This window comes from Meriones unguiculatus, chromosome 14 (genome assembly GCF_030254825.1).
Source record: "Meriones unguiculatus strain TT.TT164.6M chromosome 14, Bangor_MerUng_6.1, whole genome shotgun sequence".
In the NCBI taxonomy this organism is placed as follows: Eukaryota; Metazoa; Chordata; class Mammalia; order Rodentia; family Muridae; genus Meriones; species Meriones unguiculatus.
The window spans coordinates 84,531,404-84,550,819 of NC_083361.1; the positions used below are offsets into that span (position 1 = coordinate 84,531,404).

General features: G+C 50.4%; 1 protein-coding gene across 1 annotated transcript in view; it reads right to left on the minus strand.

Annotated features, from left to right (window-relative positions):
- Positions 1-1,391: 1,391 nt before the first annotated feature.
- Dgat2 (diacylglycerol O-acyltransferase 2) overlaps positions 1,392-19,416 on the minus strand; it is a 30,221-nt gene continuing 12,196 nt past the window's right edge. Inside the window, exons 2-8 of the mRNA XM_021664035.2 lie at positions 17,110-17,238; positions 12,401-12,508; positions 11,958-12,028; positions 6,162-6,366; positions 5,502-5,676; positions 4,300-4,502; positions 1,392-2,517 (exon numbers count right to left, since the gene is read on the minus strand). Coding sequence (XP_021519710.1) covers positions 2,363-2,517; positions 4,300-4,502; positions 5,502-5,676; positions 6,162-6,366; positions 11,958-12,028; positions 12,401-12,508; positions 17,110-17,238 — 1,046 coding nt within the window. The 3' untranslated portion in view covers positions 1,392-2,362. The remainder of the gene's footprint in view (positions 2,518-4,299; positions 4,503-5,501; positions 5,677-6,161; positions 6,367-11,957; positions 12,029-12,400; positions 12,509-17,109; positions 17,239-19,416) is intronic.

Consider the following 19,416-nt stretch of genomic DNA (forward strand, 5'->3'; position numbering starts at 1 on the left):
TAAGCCAGGCAATGATGGTGGCGCACACCTTTAATCCCAGCACATAGGAGGCAGAAGCAGGTATCTACAGAGTGAGTCTAGGACAGCCAGAGATACACAGAGAAATCCTGCCTCAAAAAAAAAAAAAAAAAAAAAAAAAAAAAAAGCAAGCAATGGCTGTTTTTCTGGCCTGAGCTTTCATGCTCCTGAGGATTGCCAAGTGTAACAGAAGTCAGCAAAGGCTTCCTCCTACTCTATCCTCTCTGCCACCTGGATTGTGGAAACCCCACCCTCAGGCTTCACAGACCCAGCGGCGTCCACAAGCACTGGATGTAGAACAGCGGCAGTGGAGTGAGGGCCTCTCCATCTTTGCACCTGGTGCTCTGCCTGCAAACCTCCAGCTCTGCTCTGAGGCCCAGCTTAGTCACTATACCTTCAATGACGTTCCAGGTCGGGCTACAGAGTCTGTCACAGCCCTCCGTGTCCTCCGTTGTTCCCATGGTCTCTGAGGCCCACTCACGGCTTTAGGCGGAGGAGGTGCCCCGAGGTGGAGGGACGGCAGACAGGTAGTAGGATGGAACGCTGGCAGTAAGAGGGTTGGAATGAGGTCTGTGCTCTAACTGGGCAGGGTTTCCTTCTGGCTGCTGAGCAGTCACGGAACTGAATGAACAAAAAGCAGAGGGGTAGCACATTCTGAGACCTGTAACCACGACATCAGGCCTGGTCCTCACCTTTTTAGTTTAGCTGAGGCCCAGCAAAGGGGGCTGCTTAAATAGTTCACAAGGACCCTTCTAGCTCTGCTGTTCTATGTAGGACCTGCTCATACATGGCGTGAGCTTCACCATGGCTACCTGGCCCTTGCCTCTTGGTATTTCACCTCCTCCTCACATCTAATGAAAGCAAGACTAAGTCATCATTCCCAAGGTCATGCTCCTCACTGCATGCTGGCTCCTCTCACTGCCGTGAAGTAAGAGCTGAGTGAGGATGGGCTCTGTGAAGTCAGTGAGGGAGGGAACCCTGCCATCACCCACATGAACAGTGGAAATGGATCTTCCTTGCTCAGGTTCAGGATGTCTTTAGCCCTAGCCAACACCTCCAAGCCCTGGACTGCAGCCTTGGCAGGGACTTGTCTGTTATACCACTTGTGGGCCTTGTGCCCACAGAGGCCATCAAATCCCTAGAACTGGAGTTACAGACAGTTGTAAGCGACCATGTGGATAATAGGAATCGAACTAAGATCCTGAGCAGTTGGTGCTCTTATCTCCAGCTCTGTGGCCACTAAATTTGGAAGCCAGTTACTGTTACCCAGCCAGTAAAGGCCCAAGACTAACGGATTGTGACAGGAGCACAGAGAAGACTATTGTCTGCCCTGTGCAATAGGACAGTGTAAATACAGCATTAAACAACTCACAGGCAGTTCTTATTTCCATTTATTAGTCTAGGAATATACAAAAGTGTGACATGGCACAACAATCTCATGGAGAAAAAACAGAATACACAGGAGGGGATGGCTTTCTTCCCTGGCCCAATGCCTCAGAAAGGCACACATGTGAGGCTTGGGTTAGGGGGCCTCCTGTCCTGGACCCAGTATGCTGCTCAGGAAGCTGGGTTCCTCTGTGAACAGAAGAGAGGCCCTTCCATACACCGGACTTGGGGTGTGGCTCAGGAGAGCTCAGGTGACTGGGAGAATGTGTTCCACATCAACACTGAGCCATGCCGAGTCCACGATAGCAGCCTCCAGAGTAAAACCAGCCAACAGCAAGCGAAATAACTCAGACAGTACCTGTGGGACATCTTTGTCCCTAGCACAGTATACAGGAGGCCAGGGTAGGCTCAGATTGGAGAAAAGGGATTGGTGAGCAGCAGGGAGAAGACTCAAGCTAGGCATTCCAGAAGCTATCTGCCACTCTGCCCAAATGGGGCCAACTCTGCCCTCTGTGTCTGTCCTCCGCTTGGCAAGAAGGACCAGACCTGCAGTCACATGTGAGGTGGTAGGAATGGAGATAGCCTCTGCCATCTTGAGAATCCCTGGAGCAACAGGGATTACCTAAGCAGCCACATTATTAAGGGCTGTCTTTCCCCAGTTAACTAGGGCTAAGTGTCTGTTGTTTGGGGAACATTAGAAGGGTGAATAAGAAACCATCAAGGTCCAGAAATGTCAGCCACCACCTTGAGCAGGACACACTAGAAGAGAGCTTAAAACACTGACTCTTCCCTTCTTAAAAAAGATCTAACATTGCAATGGTTTAACAAATTATAATTTCTTTTAAATAACCCACAGACACCCATGACGCTTCCAAATTTACAGAACAAAATGCACTTGAGAACTTGGTAGAGAAGGCTTTGCGGCCGTCCCTTCCAGGGACTGGGCCCACGGGCTGGGTCAGTTCACCTCCAGCACCTCTGTCTCTGGAAGGCCGAATTTGGTCTTGTGATTGTCGAAGAGCTTCACCAGGGCCTCCATGTACATGGCATGGTACAGGTCGATGTCCTTCTGGGTGGGGTGCTCCAGCTTGGGGATGGTGATGGGTTCCCCCACTGCAGAGAGGGGCAGAGATTCCGGTCAGTTAGTGTCACTGAGTGCCCCATTCCTGGGTGCTGTGACCCTGTACTGTGTGCTGACCATGTGCTATGGACTGTGCTTTTGTCCAGATGGGGAAGACCCCACCGAAGGCTGTGGTCCCTGAGAGAAAGTGAAGCCCAGCCCCACACTGCTGAGTTCCAGTGTGAGGTGTGGACCAAACGCAGGGCTTTGCTTTTGCTTCACTCAGGACAAACTCATTGCCTCTCAGAGCCTCAGTTTCCTCATCTGCCACCTGGCATCGTCTCACAGAGCTTTTCTAAGGATTCTGGGAAGAAGGGAACATACTTGAGCAGCTGGTAAGGGCATGCGGAGGGGAGACTACCCTCACACCTGCACTTTGCTTTATTCTCTTGTCCTTCTTCATGTTCAAGCCCAGCCCAAAGTCGGGCAGCACTGTTCTGAGACTTCTCCCAAGTTCATACACATCCTCCTCTACAGCTGCTCCTTCAGACCGGGCTGCTGAAAACTGCAGACTAGCCTCCTGGCTTCTGCCTTTGACCCATTCTTATGCTTTATTTTTCCCTCTACCTAGCAGACCCAGATCACTTAAATTTGTAGGCAAGTGCAACTCTAAAAAGCTTCTCTTTTTAGCTTTATAGCAGGCATAGGCAATTACAGAAAGCCGCAACTGGTCAGAATTTGATCTTGGAGTGCTCAGCCCTTATTGATACATCTACAAGACAACTCCCACACTCAAGGCTTGGAGAGCTTCTCAGAAGAAACAGAAAGAAAGACTGTAAGAGCCAGAGAACCAGGAATTCTGTTGAGAGATTCTGTCTCCTAGAAATGTCAGGGAAGCTAAACCCACGGTACTTCAACAACATGGCTGCCTGAACAAGATGCTAAACGATAAGGAGGTTATGTTAACACAGACAGGACATCCTGGGGTGGCACTCCTAGACTACAGGCAACGTCTTCCCAGCCTAAGTCCCCTTGGGTAGTCCAACTCCAAGAGGCCAGCCCTGAAATCACATGCATACACACACACTGGAATGAATAAACACTGCCGGAGCTCTCCTCGTGTCGGCCCTGCAGCGCCCAGTCCCCTCAGGTGCTGTCCTGCGGGGAGCACAGGCAAATGCCTGCAGTCAATATGCAGGTACTGCCGGACCTTTGGACATTCCAGTCGACTGTTCAGAGCCACATGTGTCCACAAGATCTCTGGCCTGTGGCCTTCAACACACTCCTGTTCACGTATACACACGCACACCCCTGATGTTTGACTTTCTGAATGCTGTAACTTGTCCAAAATACAAACATACAACACTCTAGTTTTTTTCCTAAGTTCCCACAGATCTATGCTCTAGCTATATTTACTTTTCTTTCTGTTTCTCAAAAAACCTTGGTTTTAGAATTTTTTAGGCAGTTTTTTATCTTATGTTAAGACAGGGTCTTGCTATGTAGCCCTAGCAGGGCTGGACTGACCTCAAACTTACAGCGATCCTGTTTCTGCCTTCCACAGTGGGATTACAGGTACACACGGCCATACCTGGCTCTCGCTCCCTCTGGGCACACTATGAAGAGTGGAGCATCAGCATGGTCACATAGTCACCTTCTCCTGACAGGTCTGTATTTTATCACTGTTATGGTGCTCTGGCTCAACCTGCACCTCTCTCATCATTCCCAGTACCCAGCTCCTCAAGGTTCTTATGACAAGGCTCTCATCGGAGCTGGGTGACTTGCCCAGGATCTTGCCATGCTCAAGATGGCCTTCAGAATGCAAGTTAGGAACTCACCAACAGTGGTGATGGGCTTGGAGTAGGGCACCAGCCCCCAGGTGTCAGAGGAGAAGAGGCCTCGGCCATGGAAGATGCAAGGGGCGAAACCAATATACTTCTGAAACTTCTTCTGGACCCAGCGGCCCCAGGAGCCCTCCTCAAAGATCACCTGCTTGTAAACCTCATTTTCTCCAAAGGAATAGGTGGGGACCAGATCAGCTCTGCAAGAGAGAGGCCCAGATTAGTCAGACCCCAACCACTGGGCTCCGTTCCCATTGTCACCAGAGAGGACTGCAGCCAGCGGGCCTGGCTCTGCTGTTTGCCTGTCCAGCCCAACTCAAGGCCCTCTCAGCCCCAGCTTCACCTCATGCCACATCCTCAGCACACTAGCTGACCCCATCCCTTCCCTGCCATTGGTCTGTCAGCACACAGCACTGGCCTGACTCCACACTATAGAACAGCCTCTCCTGAAACATGAGACAAGAGCTCTGTTTGCAGGCATGTTCCAAGGGGCCTTGGATTCATGGGGCCTTGATGACTTGGACTACTGAGTCACCGTGGATAACCTGTCTTCACAAAAAGCCCATCATTCTAGGACCCTAGATATGGGAGGAAAGCAATGACACAGCACAAGGAGCTTAGCTCTAGACCCTAAGGACACTTGGTCCCCTCACTTGCTAGGAAGTCTAAGGGATGCTAGAAGGTGGGTTTGCTCATCAAACAGAATATGCCCCTGGTTTTCTAGAAAGATCAGAGTTGCGAGCTGCCAGCTCTTCTCTTCTCTAAAGGGTACTCCTCCAACAAGTTTTCTCTGGTGCTTCAAATAATACCATCTCCTTTCTGGTCTTGCTCCCCTAGAAAAAGGTTACTTTTGGCTGTGTGTGTGTGTGTATGAGAGAGGGAGAGGGAGAGAATACATATATTTGCTTGTGCACTGGGGATTGAACGCAGTGCTTTTCACAAACCAAGTATTTGTTCTACCACTGAGTCACATCTCCGACCCCTCAAGTTTGAAGTCTTCTCACATGTCCTACATATACGCCTAGCCTCAGTCTACCTGTAAGTGCCCAGGAATAACAGGTCACACCTTTGCATCACCTACACTTGGACAAGCCAAGCCACAAAGTGTGGGCACTTCTTTCTTTGCCTTCCTCGGGTCTGGGCACCAACTCTAGAGGCCCACTGTCCTAGAGGAAAATACTAGAGAGATGTGTACTTACCCATGGCGCAGGGCCAGTTTCACGAAACCCTTGCGGTTCCGCAGGGTGACTGCATTCTTGCCAGGCATGGAGCTCAGGGACTCGGCTGCACCGCCCACCACGATGATAATAGCATTGCCACTCCCGTTCTTCGAAAGCAAGTAGTCGATGGTGTCTCGGTTGACAGGGCAGATGCCTGGAGGGAGGGCAAGAGTCAGGAATGCTCATGGATGTATTCCCTATCCTTACATATAATCAAGGATAAAATAAAAATCTCTATAGGGGTGGGTCCCAGACCTGTTACCCTCGTTGAACATATATGATCATATATGGTCACAAGTTTTTCTGATTCTCAGTTATCTATAAAATGAGGAGACTGATATAGAGTAGTTTCGAGGGAAAAAATTCTGCAAAATCTGTGAAGCCCCAGCTCTGAAGTCCAGCCAGTGGGGATCATGCACAGATGATAGCAGCACAGTGGCTAGTCCATCTAGAAAGGGGCGACAAGGTGTCATCCATGAGGCAGCCTGAAGCTTAGACAGCTCCTGACCGCGCATACCTGCTGAAGGCTGTCTCTACCTCATGGGAATGGTCCCTTCAGCTCCCAGTATTGCTATGATCAGTGGGGAGGCTCAGCCATGACAACGGAGCCTTGCAGGTGCAGCTGAAGTGGATCCTCACCTCCGGACATCAGGTACTCCCGAAGCACAGGCATCCGGAAGTTACCAGCCAATGTAGCCAAATAGGGCCTTATGCCGGGGAACTTCTTGCTAACTTCAGTAGCCTCTGTGCTGAAGTTACAGAAGGCACCCAGGCCCATGATGCCATGGGGGTGGTATCCAAAGATATAGTTCCTGGTGGTCAGCAGGTTGTGTGTCTTCACCAGCTATAAGGAAATCGTATGTTAGAACTGCAAGGGCATACCCAAAAAGTGGGGAAAGGACCTGATGTTTCATTCCTTGTTATGCTAGGCGCCCAAGACAACAGTGGCTTTCCAAACCTGTACTCAGACTCATTGGAACCACAGTGCTAGTGGTTGGCAGATACTGGGCTGTGAGTCCCTGGGTGGCTGCTTTTTTCCTTCTTCCTCCTTATTTCCCTGCCAAACACAGCCCCAAACCACTAATACATGCTCAACCAGCCTCCTGCCTTCCTGTTGCTGGGCTCCTCACCACAGTGACTTCCCTAAAACTCACGTCCAAGCTGGAACACCCAGACCTAAAAAAGGGGAACCCACCTTCACTGGGTACTGTCTAGAGTCTGTTTGGCAAACAGAGCCATGGCTTCAGGTCTACCACCAAGAATTCCCTGAAGATAGGGTCTGCCTAGTCTCCAAACACTGCAGACTCTTCGTCAGTCAAAGGACAAGCCCACGTAGCCCGCCTCCCACGTCTTTACACTCCAGTGTGGACAAAAGGATGGTACAGCTGGACCAGTCCAAAGTTCCTACCAAAGAAGCCAGGTTCAGTGCAGGCTCTGAGACAGGCAGGGCAGGACAGGGCAAATATCAGCCCTCATGCCAGGCAGCCCTGTCTGTGGGAGGAGGGGAGAGGTGGTTGGCTGTGTGGCTGTGGCAGCTAATGATCTGAACTAGTTATCCTGGGATTCTCCAAATGCTAATTGGCTTCCTAAGGGCCCTGAGGCTGGGTGCCTGAAAACCCTGATCAGTGGGAATGGAACTGCTAAGGAAAGAGAGGAAGAAGGGCTTTCTGTTCCCAAGACATCACTCTCTTAAGTTAGAAAAAAACCTCAGAATTTTTAAACACAGGAAAGCAAAGTGAAAATGAGCATCTGCATTACTTCCACTGAAATAAACCACTTGTTCCTTTTCCTAGGTAAGTAGAAACAGGCCTTCCAGCCTAGTCTACATAGTGAGTTCCAGGCAAGCCACGGCTACGAGTGAGATCCTGGGAGTAATAATAATGACAATAAAGACAACAACAACAATACAAAAAAACCCAAAAAAATTGAGGCCACGGCATTAGTACCGTCTTCTAGGAAGCATGTCCTATCTGGCTATGCTTAGCAAAGCCCGGTACTAGCCTCCTCCAAGCTGCACTTCCCCAGTCTGCAGCCCCGGCACATAGGACACTCACTCAAATCCTGCCTGATAGACATTTTAAATGTAGCCACACTTTTCCTCCTAGAATAATGTGTTGACAAATAATCTCCAACCCACATTTCCAACTGTTTGTGAGCTAAGCTTCCAGAAACACAATTCCTGAGTCGAGGAGTGAATATATTGGTTTGGGGCTGCCCTGCCTTGGAGAGAGGGCACTTACAGCATCCCGCCTATGAGCTTGGCAGTACCCCTTCCCGTGCTGGCGCTGGCTAGCTGAGTCCCTGGCTACTGGAAGAATATTAAAGGATCCAACTCTCCTTTCCTTCAGCTATGGGCACCTCCTACAGAGCGAAGGACCTTCTGCTGAATCTGGGGAAGAGGAGTGCTGCCGATGGCAGGAGGCGATGGGGGTAGAACAGGGCATCTGGCACCGTTCTCAGTCCCCCTTGGTGTCACCCTGTTGGGTAGGACACTTGTCCTCTTTCCTCACTTTGCCTTTGGGAAGCAGGTTAGTGCCACCGGAAAACTACACAGCCGTTAACCAAATAACCAGAGATGGGGTGGAGTGAGGGAATCCCCAAGGACCCCGGCACGCGAGCTGTGCAAGGCAGCTGCTGCTCTGTGCTCCGCCTGGGACAGCGGGTAGGTCTGCCCGTCTCGCTAGCTCTCAGTGAAGCGCTGTCTACAGCAAGGCAGGCACTGAGGGAGGAGCTGAGGTAACTGGTCCTGGGCTGGAAACTTTCTCTGGAGCCAGTGGCTGGGGGGAGACAAAGCTCAGCCTGGATTGGAGCGCCCTGATGATCTAGGTTGTTTCTTGATGACAAGCTGAGCAAGTGAGAGAAGAGAGTCACTGCCTCCCCTAAGGAAACCATCGTGAACCAACTCCACACAGGCACAAGGCCTCTCTGCTTTCAATTCTCCCTGTATGTTATGTTAGTGACCGGCCACCTCTTAGGGACCTAGCTGGCTCTTTAAATAATTCCCTCCCTCCCCAAGGCTCTTATCAACGGGATACATGGTTCATAACATCCTTGGAACACTGTACAGGCTAACGACCCCCATGCAGTACTAAGAAGAATAGAGACATTTGGTAGAGCTTTTGTCTGTCTTCATGGCACACTACTCCTCCCAAGACTGAACAGAGTATGCAGGGCGAAGGTCACTGCTGCTCACTGCTCTGTTGACATGCCTGCTGAGTGGCAAGGTCCCAGCACAATGGCTTTTGGGCCAGGCCAAGTGGTGAGTGTGAGCCTGGGCACATTCCTGGCAGGTCACTCCCCACACGCTGGTCTCAGGACAGGCTTATCCTACCCTCGCCCCATACAGAGAAAGACACTCTGTCCCAGAGAATAGCAGCAGTTTGCCCAGGCATATAGAAAGGCATGGCAGCAAAGGCTCTTGCGGACCTGGGACAGTCCCTCCGCTCTGGGCCTCCTCTGCACATCTATGAAATCAGGCAGTGAGACAGCTGATCTGAAGCCCAGAGAGCCTTTCCTAGTCTCCAAAGGTCACGCCTACTCTCCAGAGCCCCAGAACGTGGGCCACTTATAGGCAGTTATAGTCCCAGTGGCTGCTGAAGGAGCCAGCCCTACCATTGCCAAAGAGATGCCCTCTGGGCCAGCTGGCTGACTTTGGAGAGGGGAGCTCTAATAAGAGAAATGGAGGGCGGGCACATGGATCTAGCTGGAGGTCTCCATTACATAACCCGTGGCAGCAGCTCAGGAAAAAGGGGCGGAACAGGCAGGTCACGCACAGCTCTAGGGCACAGAGTATCAGACCTGACGTAAAGCGGCAAAAGACAAAGTGTGGAGCCCGTCACACTCAGGGCGAGGCCCAGATACCGTCACAGGGCAGCTCACAGGTGCCCCATGGCTCAGCAAAGACATAGTGAAAACATGGAGCTCTGCTGAGTCTTTTTAGGATTCATTCATTTATTTATTTGAAACAGGGCCTCACTATGTAACTCTGGCTACACATAACTTTACTAGGTAGACCAGACTGGCCTGAAATCCAGCTACATTTACCGAAGATTAAAGGTATGTGCTACCACACCCCGCTAGATTTATAGATTTTTATTTTACATGTAGAGGTGTTTTACACAAATGTTCATCATCTATGTACCATGTAAAGGCAGTGCTCTCAAAGGCCAGAAGAAGGCACTGGATCCTCTGAAACTGGAGTCAGACAGTTGTAAGCTGCTATGTATGTAGGTGCTGGGATTTGAACTCAGGTTCTCTGGAAGAGCAGCCAGCCCTCTTAAACACTAGCAATCTCTCCAGCCCATCCTCCAGGTCTTTGAAAGTGTTAGAGATCAGCTGAAGTACCTGAATGCTCATGTCTGACCAACAAGCATTAGGTCATGTGCTTTGGGAAGGAAGCTACCAGCCTGCAAGAGGCTTCCTGGACTGAGTCCAGGGTCTGGGAAGATACCAGCACCCGGGACAGAGAAGACAGAACAGAGCAGACTTAGTATAGCCCTAGTGTTAACTCACTTTTTACCATTTAATAGCACCAATTTGCAGTTGAGACAAATGGCATTTGGTAACGCTGAGAAAGCTAACACAGAATAAAGTATAACCAGATTAGACCATAAGCCTAGGGCTGACTCTCCTTTATCAGTCATGCCCAAGTGAAGGGCCCAGTATCAGACAGGCCCCAACAATGGCAGGATGGCAAATGGAATGGCAGAGCAAGAGCTGAAACCCGATTCTAACAGCCAAGGATATTTGGGAAGAGGGAATCTGTCAAGCTGGGGAGACACCTGAGGCCAAGTCTCTGCAGAGGAATGGGTAGTTAGCAGTCAGGGAAAAAGAACTTGGATTGCATGTCAGAAGCCTGGCACCACTGCCACAGACTTGGACATCCTGGGCAAGCTTTGGCCCTCTGAAGAAGAAAGCCCAACTGCAGGGAACACAAAGTCCTGGGAATGCCAGTGGTCAGCAGGGCAGCCTGGGGCCACCCCCACACAGCAGTGCGGTGGAGGAGTGCAGGGCTACCTGACCACCTCCCATGCAATTCACCTGCACATCTCAGCGACGGACATCCAACAAAGGCACGCCACACCTTGTCAAGCTCAGCACGCGTCCACACTCACATTCTTCCTGTGCTCAGGACTCTGCCTTCTGCTGGCTGTGCAGGGGTGTGCAAGGGTGTGCCGGGGCTGGGTGCTGAGAGATCAGACAGGTCTTCCCTGCTGTGGGGAAATCTTCAGGCCCACTCACAGTCCTCCAATGCACCAGGGCTAGATCACTCTGTCTCACCACCCAGCCTCCAGACCAGGCAGGGGCCCGCCGGAGCCAAGATGACTCCAACACTGATCCTGCTGGGGAGTCAGGTCCATCCCAGAGCAGACCAATGCCCAGAAAAGCAAAGAGCCCTCAAATAGCCACGGGCACACTAGGAGGAAACCCACAGGCTTGTAAACTGGCTTCATCGCAGAAAACTGTGTCCCGGAAGACCGAGCCCCGCCCTGATCACCCTGGCCTCCATGCTCCCAGTGTGAGCACCCGTGCCCCGCCGACTCTGCGCTGCTGAAGGGACAGGTAGTACACCTTGGTGGGGTGGGGTGGGACGGGACCTAGGCTCCAACAGGGCAGCAACCGGAAGCTCCGTGCAGCTGCTCACTGGCTTCGGGCTGCACCAAGCTTTGCCATTCTCTAACCTCCAGGTTCCTCTTAGGATACTGTAGGGAGCAGTGGAAAGTGATGGATGCCTTTCGCCTCACGCCTCACACAGATGTTTCTCAGACTCAAGATTTCCCTACCAGGGCTGGAGAGATGGCTCAGAGGTTAAGAGCAGTGTCTGCTCTTCCAAAGGTCCTGAGTTCAATTCCCATCAATAGCATGGTGGCTCATGACCCTCTAAGATGAGATCTGTTGCCCTCTCCTGGCAAGCAGGTGTACATGCAGGAAGAACACTAAACATAATAAATAAATCTTAAAGAAAAAAAGATATTTTCCTACCCTCTCAATGCCACATCCTTAACGTCCCAGGCACCCCACCCTCTAAGTACCTCAACCTCTCAGGAGAAGCAATGCCACAAAACACATGGTGATCCCTTACACTGTATAGACCCGTGGCGTAGAATCATCATTCAGAACCAAACAAGTCTTGCTTCCCGCAAAGGATCAAACAAGAACAGCAACTACCATGCTTCTCTCACTGCGTTGGCTGTCATGTTCAGCTGTAGCCACTGCTTCCTGCATGGCTGAAGATAGTGCTTTGTCTTAAAGCTCTTGATTTCACTTTACCTAGTATATGTATCGACAAAAGTGTTTCCTCAATCTGGAGTCAGTCGCGTATGGACAGATGCACATGGTGGGAGATCCCAAACAGTTCAACTCAACACAGTCACTGTCCATATTCCCACCTATTCCTGTCCCCTGTCCCCCCGAGACAGCACACCATGTCTTTACCTGGATGGGAAAGTAGTCTCGAAAATAGCGCCACACAGCCCAGTTTCGCACCCACTGTGATCTCCTGCCACCTTCCAGGAAACAAAAGACAGTGTTGGCAAGGAGTGGGTGTGAGCAATACAGGTGAGACCAGAGCCGGTATGAACCCCCGAGGGAGGTGCCTATAGCCCACACAGCATTTCTGCATCTGCCCCAGTGGCCCCATCCCACATACATTCCCCCTGCCATCCCTAATGAAGGGTGAGCTCTTGTGAACACACAGAGGGCGCTCTGAATCACCCACCCCAAGCCACCATACACAGCCCAGCCCACGTCCCTCACAAAATAGGTGTTCCATTAAAAAAAAAAAAAAAAAAAAAGGCAGCACCCATGAGGAGCTGCAGCTGCACAGACAGAGCTTCCTAGAGTATGGGGTGGACGCAGGTGGGAGACCCAGACCTTACCTTTCTTGGGGGTGTTCCAGTCAAACGCCAGCCAGGTGAAGTAGAGCACAGCTATGAGCCAGCAGTCAGTGCAGAAGGTGTACATGAGGATGACACTACAGGCCACTCCTGGGGGAGGCAGAGCACAGCAGGTCAGGCTCCTTCCTCCTGGCTGGGGCAGCATTTCCCCTTAGGAAAGGGTGAAGCATTCCCCACAGTGCTAATCTAGGCAGAGATCCCAGATGCCTAGGTACTGGGTGTGGCTGGTGGGTGGCTCAGTGAAGAGGCACAGAGCTGACAGGCACAGGCCTCACTTCTTAAGACCCTGGTGAGTCCTAGTGCTAGAGGCACCTGGGCTTGAGCAGGATGGGCAATACACAGAGACCTCAGCTTCTTTCCAAACAATTCTCCTCCTCGCATGACCGCTTTGCCAGGGCCCATCAAAGACACCGGACAAAGGAATACCTACCAAGCACCTCCCTTTACTTTACAGCTCAAGATGGGCTGAGCCACTATATCACTAAAGCAGGTGACTTTTATCCTATTTTAGATGAGAACTTGGCAGGAGTGACTTGCCCATGCTTAAACAGCAGGACAGAGAAGAGCCAGGGTTCAAACTCAGACTTTGAAGTCCACTGTCTAGACTCGGCCTTAGAAGTTCACTGAAGGTGAGAAATAGCAGAATGTGACAGCACTGTGTGTGTCTGTGGAGGAGGGAGGACTGCTTGTCATGGAGGGCTGCCCCTTTTAACAGAAGGAAGGCCAGTCAGCTCCAGGACAGGGCCAGAACCCATCAGGTTCCCTCTCCTCAAATACTTGGAAAGATTCTCCTGGGATGCCTTCTCTGTGTGGCCACTGCACTTAGGACCTGCTGACTAGTCATAAGGCTTAATGGCCTGGCTCAGAAGGAAGGAGAGCCAGTATTTCACGGCCCACCCCTAGATGCCCACCACAACTTCCCTTTCCAATTTTCACCCAGCCTTTAAACCCCACTCAGATCCTTTGTTCCTCTAGAGTACTCCTCAGTATCAAACTACCCCACCATCCAATCTCTTGCCTCCAAATTCTCCACACTGGGTGGGGTCACATCTTTTCCCTCTAGCATTCAACACAACTAGGGAGGAGGCAGAACTCAGGTTTCAATAGGCCTTTCCATCCACAGTGTTAAGCCTGTTTGGAGGTTGTGTCCATGGGAAAGGATAAGTCCAGATGCAGATCTCTGTGAACCTAAGAGCAGGGAAATTGTAGTCCTCACCCTCCTCCTCCGGAGCTGGCCTAGGATGGCGAAAATCAGGCTATAGTTACAACAATAGGCAGGTGGTTTCTTAAAGACAACTTAGCAGTGGTTCATACACAGGGGTCTTTGGGGAGGCATCTGCAGCCCACACACTCTGTTGAAGACAATGTAGGTCCTAGGGCAGCTGGGGGGGGGGGGAGTCCTGCTTATAAACAGGCTGTACATGGTACACTGCTCCAACAATGTGCCTCGGGCCCCTTCCTTGGTCCCAGAAAAGGGTCCACTTCAGCCCTAGCCTCCACAGTGTCTAAGCAAAGGAAGGCTCAGTGCATTCCAATTAGGCCAGGCAAGGCTCATGGGAGTTCAGAAAGAGGTACAATATAAACTTCCTAAAGACTTGCTACCAGCAAGGAGTCCTGATCTCTGGAGGCTGGCTGCTATGCGTAGGACAGTTATCACTACAGGCCTGTCCTTTCTGTGTGACAAAGAAGTGACAGAAGCCCAAAGCTGGCCTTCTAGTTCTGGCTCCACGCAGCAGGGGGCTCCTCCCACCCTCAGGATGTGCATTTTCTCTCACCATGTGCCTGTCCAACAGAGCTCAATCCCTGAGCAACTCTGGAGCTAGAACAAGGTGAGATTAACCTCACCAGTCCCAGTCACCAATATAGACTTTTTTAAGTTAAAAAATGCTCTACCTGCTGGGCATGGTGGCATACAATTCATTCGCAGTACTCTGGAGGCAGAGGCAGGTGGATCTCTGTGAGCTGAGGCCAGCCTGGTCTACATATATACACATAAGCCAACAAGGGCTGCATGGTGAGACCCTGTATCAAAAAAACCTTTACGGAGGGAGGGTTGGGAAGCCCATAAAATGATCTTCCTTTTGGAGAATCTACCATAGCTTCCTATGTCATGTTGTCAGGTAATGAGGCTGAAGCCCACCAATGCCACTGGGCCCAGGGCATGCAAGCACAGTGATTGGAACAGCCTGTCTGTACCACACAGAATGCTCAGAACTACCTGTGTTCATCCCTTCCCATACATGGTAGCCACAAGCAACTCATACTGCAAAGCTCTGTACCAGGCTGGTGGTACAGGGCAGTGTGTGGGTGCTCTTCAGCAGGAGACACAGCAGCAGGGATGTCGAAAGCAGGGACTCTAGGACCAAGCAAACTCAGTGACTTGGCCCTGCCATGTCACTGGCCACTACTCATGCCTAAGCCCTTTCTTTCTTACAGAGGGCCGATGCAATGACATGATGTTAGAATTTAACACATGCTCTGGAACACAGAGTGTGTGGACTTGTCTAGGAGAGCAAAGTGACATCTAAATTTTCTACTAGATTCACATGGAAATTTAGCATTTCCTTCACATAGAGACAAACCACAGAAGTATTAGCAAAGCCTGTTGACAGGACACTAATAGATGTGCTCCTATTGCATTATGGCATCTCAGCAACCCTGAAGGCTTTTCAGTTATTACTACTTAAGATTAATAATTATAACAGCAGCTGCCACTTTATAACAACACCATAGTAAAAAAAAAAAAAGCACCCATTACTAAATGTCCAACTGGGTTTCAAATGTTTAAATATTTATATTTCAGCATTATTAGTTCCTTTAAAACCCAGTGCACTTTATTAATATAATTAAAAGAACCAAGAAGGTCCACAGCTTTCACCAGAATTCTAGTGGGCTGTGGCACATTATAAAAACCAAAACAACCAACCAAACAAAAACCTGTTTAAGAGCAGAATGAAGGTGTTCCATGGCAGCCTTCGCCTCACAGAGTAAGCCTCTGCCAGCAGGTTTGGGACACAGTGCAGGGAGTGGCTGGGGCTGCTCAGGTAGTAATTAACAGCAGCTTAAGCAGACCTGATCCTCAGTCCAGGTGTAGGCCCGTCCTACACCAACCAGCATGTTAGAAAGACACGCTGGGCCAGTTTCTGGGCTGTGGCTGGGGATCATTAACCTACAGCTTGGAGCCAGTTCCTATCACATGCCATATGGGCTAGGGTTGCACAACGTCCTCAGGGCCCCACAGCCAGGTTCTGACCCACTAAGGCAAGGTAAATGGTGGCGCCTAGAGCAAATGGAGACAAATGGAGAGGCTGGCATCACTGGGTGCTTATCTTCGTCCCCCTGACTTTCTTCTATAACTCAGGACAAGGCTCTGTCTGTCTCCACCAGGTCCCTGCTTCCTGTCTGAACAAAGATGACGTTACATTGTCTTCTCTACCCTGGCATTCTAATAGCAGACCAAATGTAAGCACACTCAGAGTCTGAGTCCTAATAAAGCCAATGTAACTATCTGTCCTCAAACCACTGCTTCTTCATCTTTCTGAGGCCATGTGACCCTGTAAGAATCTGAGGATATCTATAGCCTTTTCAGCAATAAAAATGTATGTGAGGCCTTGCATTTAATTTTAGGAGTTCAGTGAATCCAAAGCCTATGCTGGCCTCTGCCCATCAATTCTGGGCCCTCGTGGTAAGAGAATGAATGCGCTGGGCTTTGACTCAAACTCCAATTTGCCATTTAATGTATCATGATCGTCACCGAACCTCTGATTTTCCATTTTCTCACCTATGTAGAAGGAATCTGAGAAAAGACTCTCCAATAGCCTGGCACACTGTGAGATTTGTCCCTTTGTTCTACAGTGCGGCCTCAGAGGCTCCATGCCTGCCTTAAGGACAGCTGCCCACATTGCCATTCGGATGTCTGCTGAGCTCCCACCATCCTGGGCAGTGTGGTGCCAGACACATGGTGTTCTGCAGCAGGTCCGCCTGTACTGATGTGCTCAGAAACTAACCTGCGCTGAGGATAGAAGGCCTGGGCATGAAGAGAAGGCCCCAGGAGGCAGTGCCCGCCCCCCGCCCCCCATGATTCTAGCTGACAGGCAGTGAGGCACCTAACCAGGCCTATAGAAACAGTACCACAAAGCCATCACAGTGCTGAAAAGCAGGAGAACAGCTGGGGAGTACATTCAGCAAAGGGGACTGGGACTGGCATTGGGATCTTGGGACAGTCTTTGACAGCAGCATTCCTGCAATGGGGACCACCACCAAGCTCTGTGTAGCAGCTTTCAACCCTTATCTTCAATCCCTTGATGTCTACAAAAGCCATGTGAGGCAGGCAGCAGCACCTTCATGGTCAAGAGGAGGGCGTTTGCTTTGAGAGAACTCAAGAGGCCTATCTAAGGTCAGAGCTTGTCCGCAGTAGCTCTCAGGCCGACAACACACACTCTAGGGGACACACCTGCCGGTAGACAAGATGGCATTGCAAGAAGGGTACAAGCGTCAAGCATCCCATAGAACCAGACTCAAGTAACCTGGGCAAGTTAATCTGCAAAATGAAGCCACGCTACATCTATGTCTAATGGTGGAATGCTCGATCATGGACGGAGTAAATGGAAAGAGGCTGGGGAGAAGCTGGTCTCACTGGATGTAACCATGCCCACCCACACCCCCTTCACCACTACCCTTGGTGTGCTTACCTAGCACCAGGAATGACAGGACCCACTGTAGCACTGAGATGACCTGTAGCTGCTTTTCCACCTTGGACCTGTTGAGCCAAGTGACAGAGAAGATGTCTTGGAGGGCCGAGAGGATGCTGGAGCCAGTGCCTGCGGGAGAAGATGTCTGTCTGTTATAAGCCTATCCTCCAGCCTCAGACACCTCAGCATAACCCACCTCCCACAGGTGCCTTTCTAGACAGATGAATGCGGGCCAGAGAATCAGAACTAACTGAACCCTCACTCTGCCACCAAATGTCTTCCTAGGCTGCTGTACAGACTTGCCTGTCTCATGGTTTCCACATATAAAACAAGGCAAGATAAGTAGTAGGGAATCTAAGAACTAGCTCTGGATTTGGGCCATACATAGGGAAGCCAGCTCTCTTCTATCCCTGTGCCCCAAACACATATCTTCCTTTATCTGGATCTAGCACAAATATTTAAACTTTGATACCTGTGTCTATGAGGCCAAGGACAGAAGTTCAACATCCAGTTTGCAATATTTTGTGTTGACTTTTGTCCAAGTGTACTTTGAGTATCCTGGATGCCTGCCACACTCCCTTTATCCCGGACACCCTTCTTTCCATGGAGCTGACTCTCACTTCCACCCCAACAACCGATCTTATACCACTACCAGCCTCAGAGAGATTATGTTCATCTTTCCTGCAGTGCCAAAGCTTGAGGCTTAGGGAGGATCCAGGGGTATCATACTTCCCCTAAAGGCATAGCTATGTGCCCCAGCACTGAAGATAAACTCCAATCTGGTTAGAGCAGTGTTTAAGCAAAGGTACACAGGACACAGGGAAGCACCTGATCTAGGGTTGTACCTATGTTTGCTTCTAAGCAAGTGCCAAGACCGGAAATTAGGACAAAATGTGCTCAATTAATTGGCTCTCTAGTTGTGGACCCAGTATAACCCCTGGACTCAATAGCTGATAGACAGTGTGGCCAGGAAGCCTGGTGCCTACAAGAGAGGTGGCACTAGGGAAGAACACGGGTGAGACCCCAAGACCACTTATTCTAGCCCTAGACTAAAAGACAGAGGCCACCTCCCATCCTGAAGTGAACCCAAATCTGCTGAGCCCAATTGTGTCCCTTTGTTCAGCACATCTTTACTGAGTGCCTATTGTGTGCCACCAAACATTCCTTCCTCCCACCCTCTGCTCAGGACCCAGGACAGAAGACTGTCAGTCTTGTCCTTGAGGGTTTCCTGACCATTTGCCCTGGCCTACAAGCCGGGGATAGGGAGAAAAGGGTCACATCTGAGCCTTTGCTTTTTATCAAAACTGGTAGCAGGAAAGTCACAGCCAAGTTCAAAAAGAAGTACAGCCCCTCTCAGCTGAAAGCTCAGTCTCTCCTTTAGGCATAAGTAGGAAATGCCAGACTTCAAGGTGGACATACCAGTCCTTTCACCACTCTGATCTAATAAACCAGATGATGAGGGCCTGGCACTGCAGGGGCAGACTCTTGGTTCCACTTACCATGTGAACCCAGGAAATAGTACAGGATTCAATGCCAGGGATCATTACATGCTGGGAACTCAATAACATCTAACGCTCCTCAGGAAGGGGCAAAGGCAGAAAAACAGAATTGGATCCCCCGGCCACTCCAGAGAGTTGGTGTATTGCTCCTTTACCTCTTTGGTAACTCTCCTACTGGCTTAGGTCCTTTCCTTCCATCAGACTTGCTCCTTAGGTTTCATCCTGAGCCGTCAAGGGATCATGCATTAGCATGAGCAGAGTTGCCAGGTAGAATAAGAACCCAGGATCCCTGCCTCTGTTCAGGGTACTTCCTCTTGCAAAGGCTTCTGACCACAGGGCATAGCAAGTTCATGCTGGTCCAAACTCAGGGCCTGGTGCATCTCTCCACCAGTTGAGCCGAGACAGAGGACTTTGTCACAATTATATCCTTTAAGGGTCTTAGGACCTTTCATATCATGGACTATAGGTGGGGACAGGTCTCAAGCATATGTAGAAGAGGACTGAACCTCCAAGGTGTAGCCTAAACTCTTGACTTAAAGCTGATTGACAACATCTCTGTCAGCAACAATGGTCACGAGAGCTAAGCATAGGTGCCCCTTGGGCAGGCAAGGTACCCCACTAGCAGGAAGACAAAAGATGCCATAGCAATGTCTTATCCAAAGCATGTTCTGTGGACACACCGTCATATCATCTGTGAGCAGGTTGGAAATACCAGGGTCAACTGAGTCAACACTGTGGTTGATGATACCCCTGGGTGGTAAATTTGGGAAACAACGAGAAGTGTCTACGTCTTACATCGAGTTAGGCA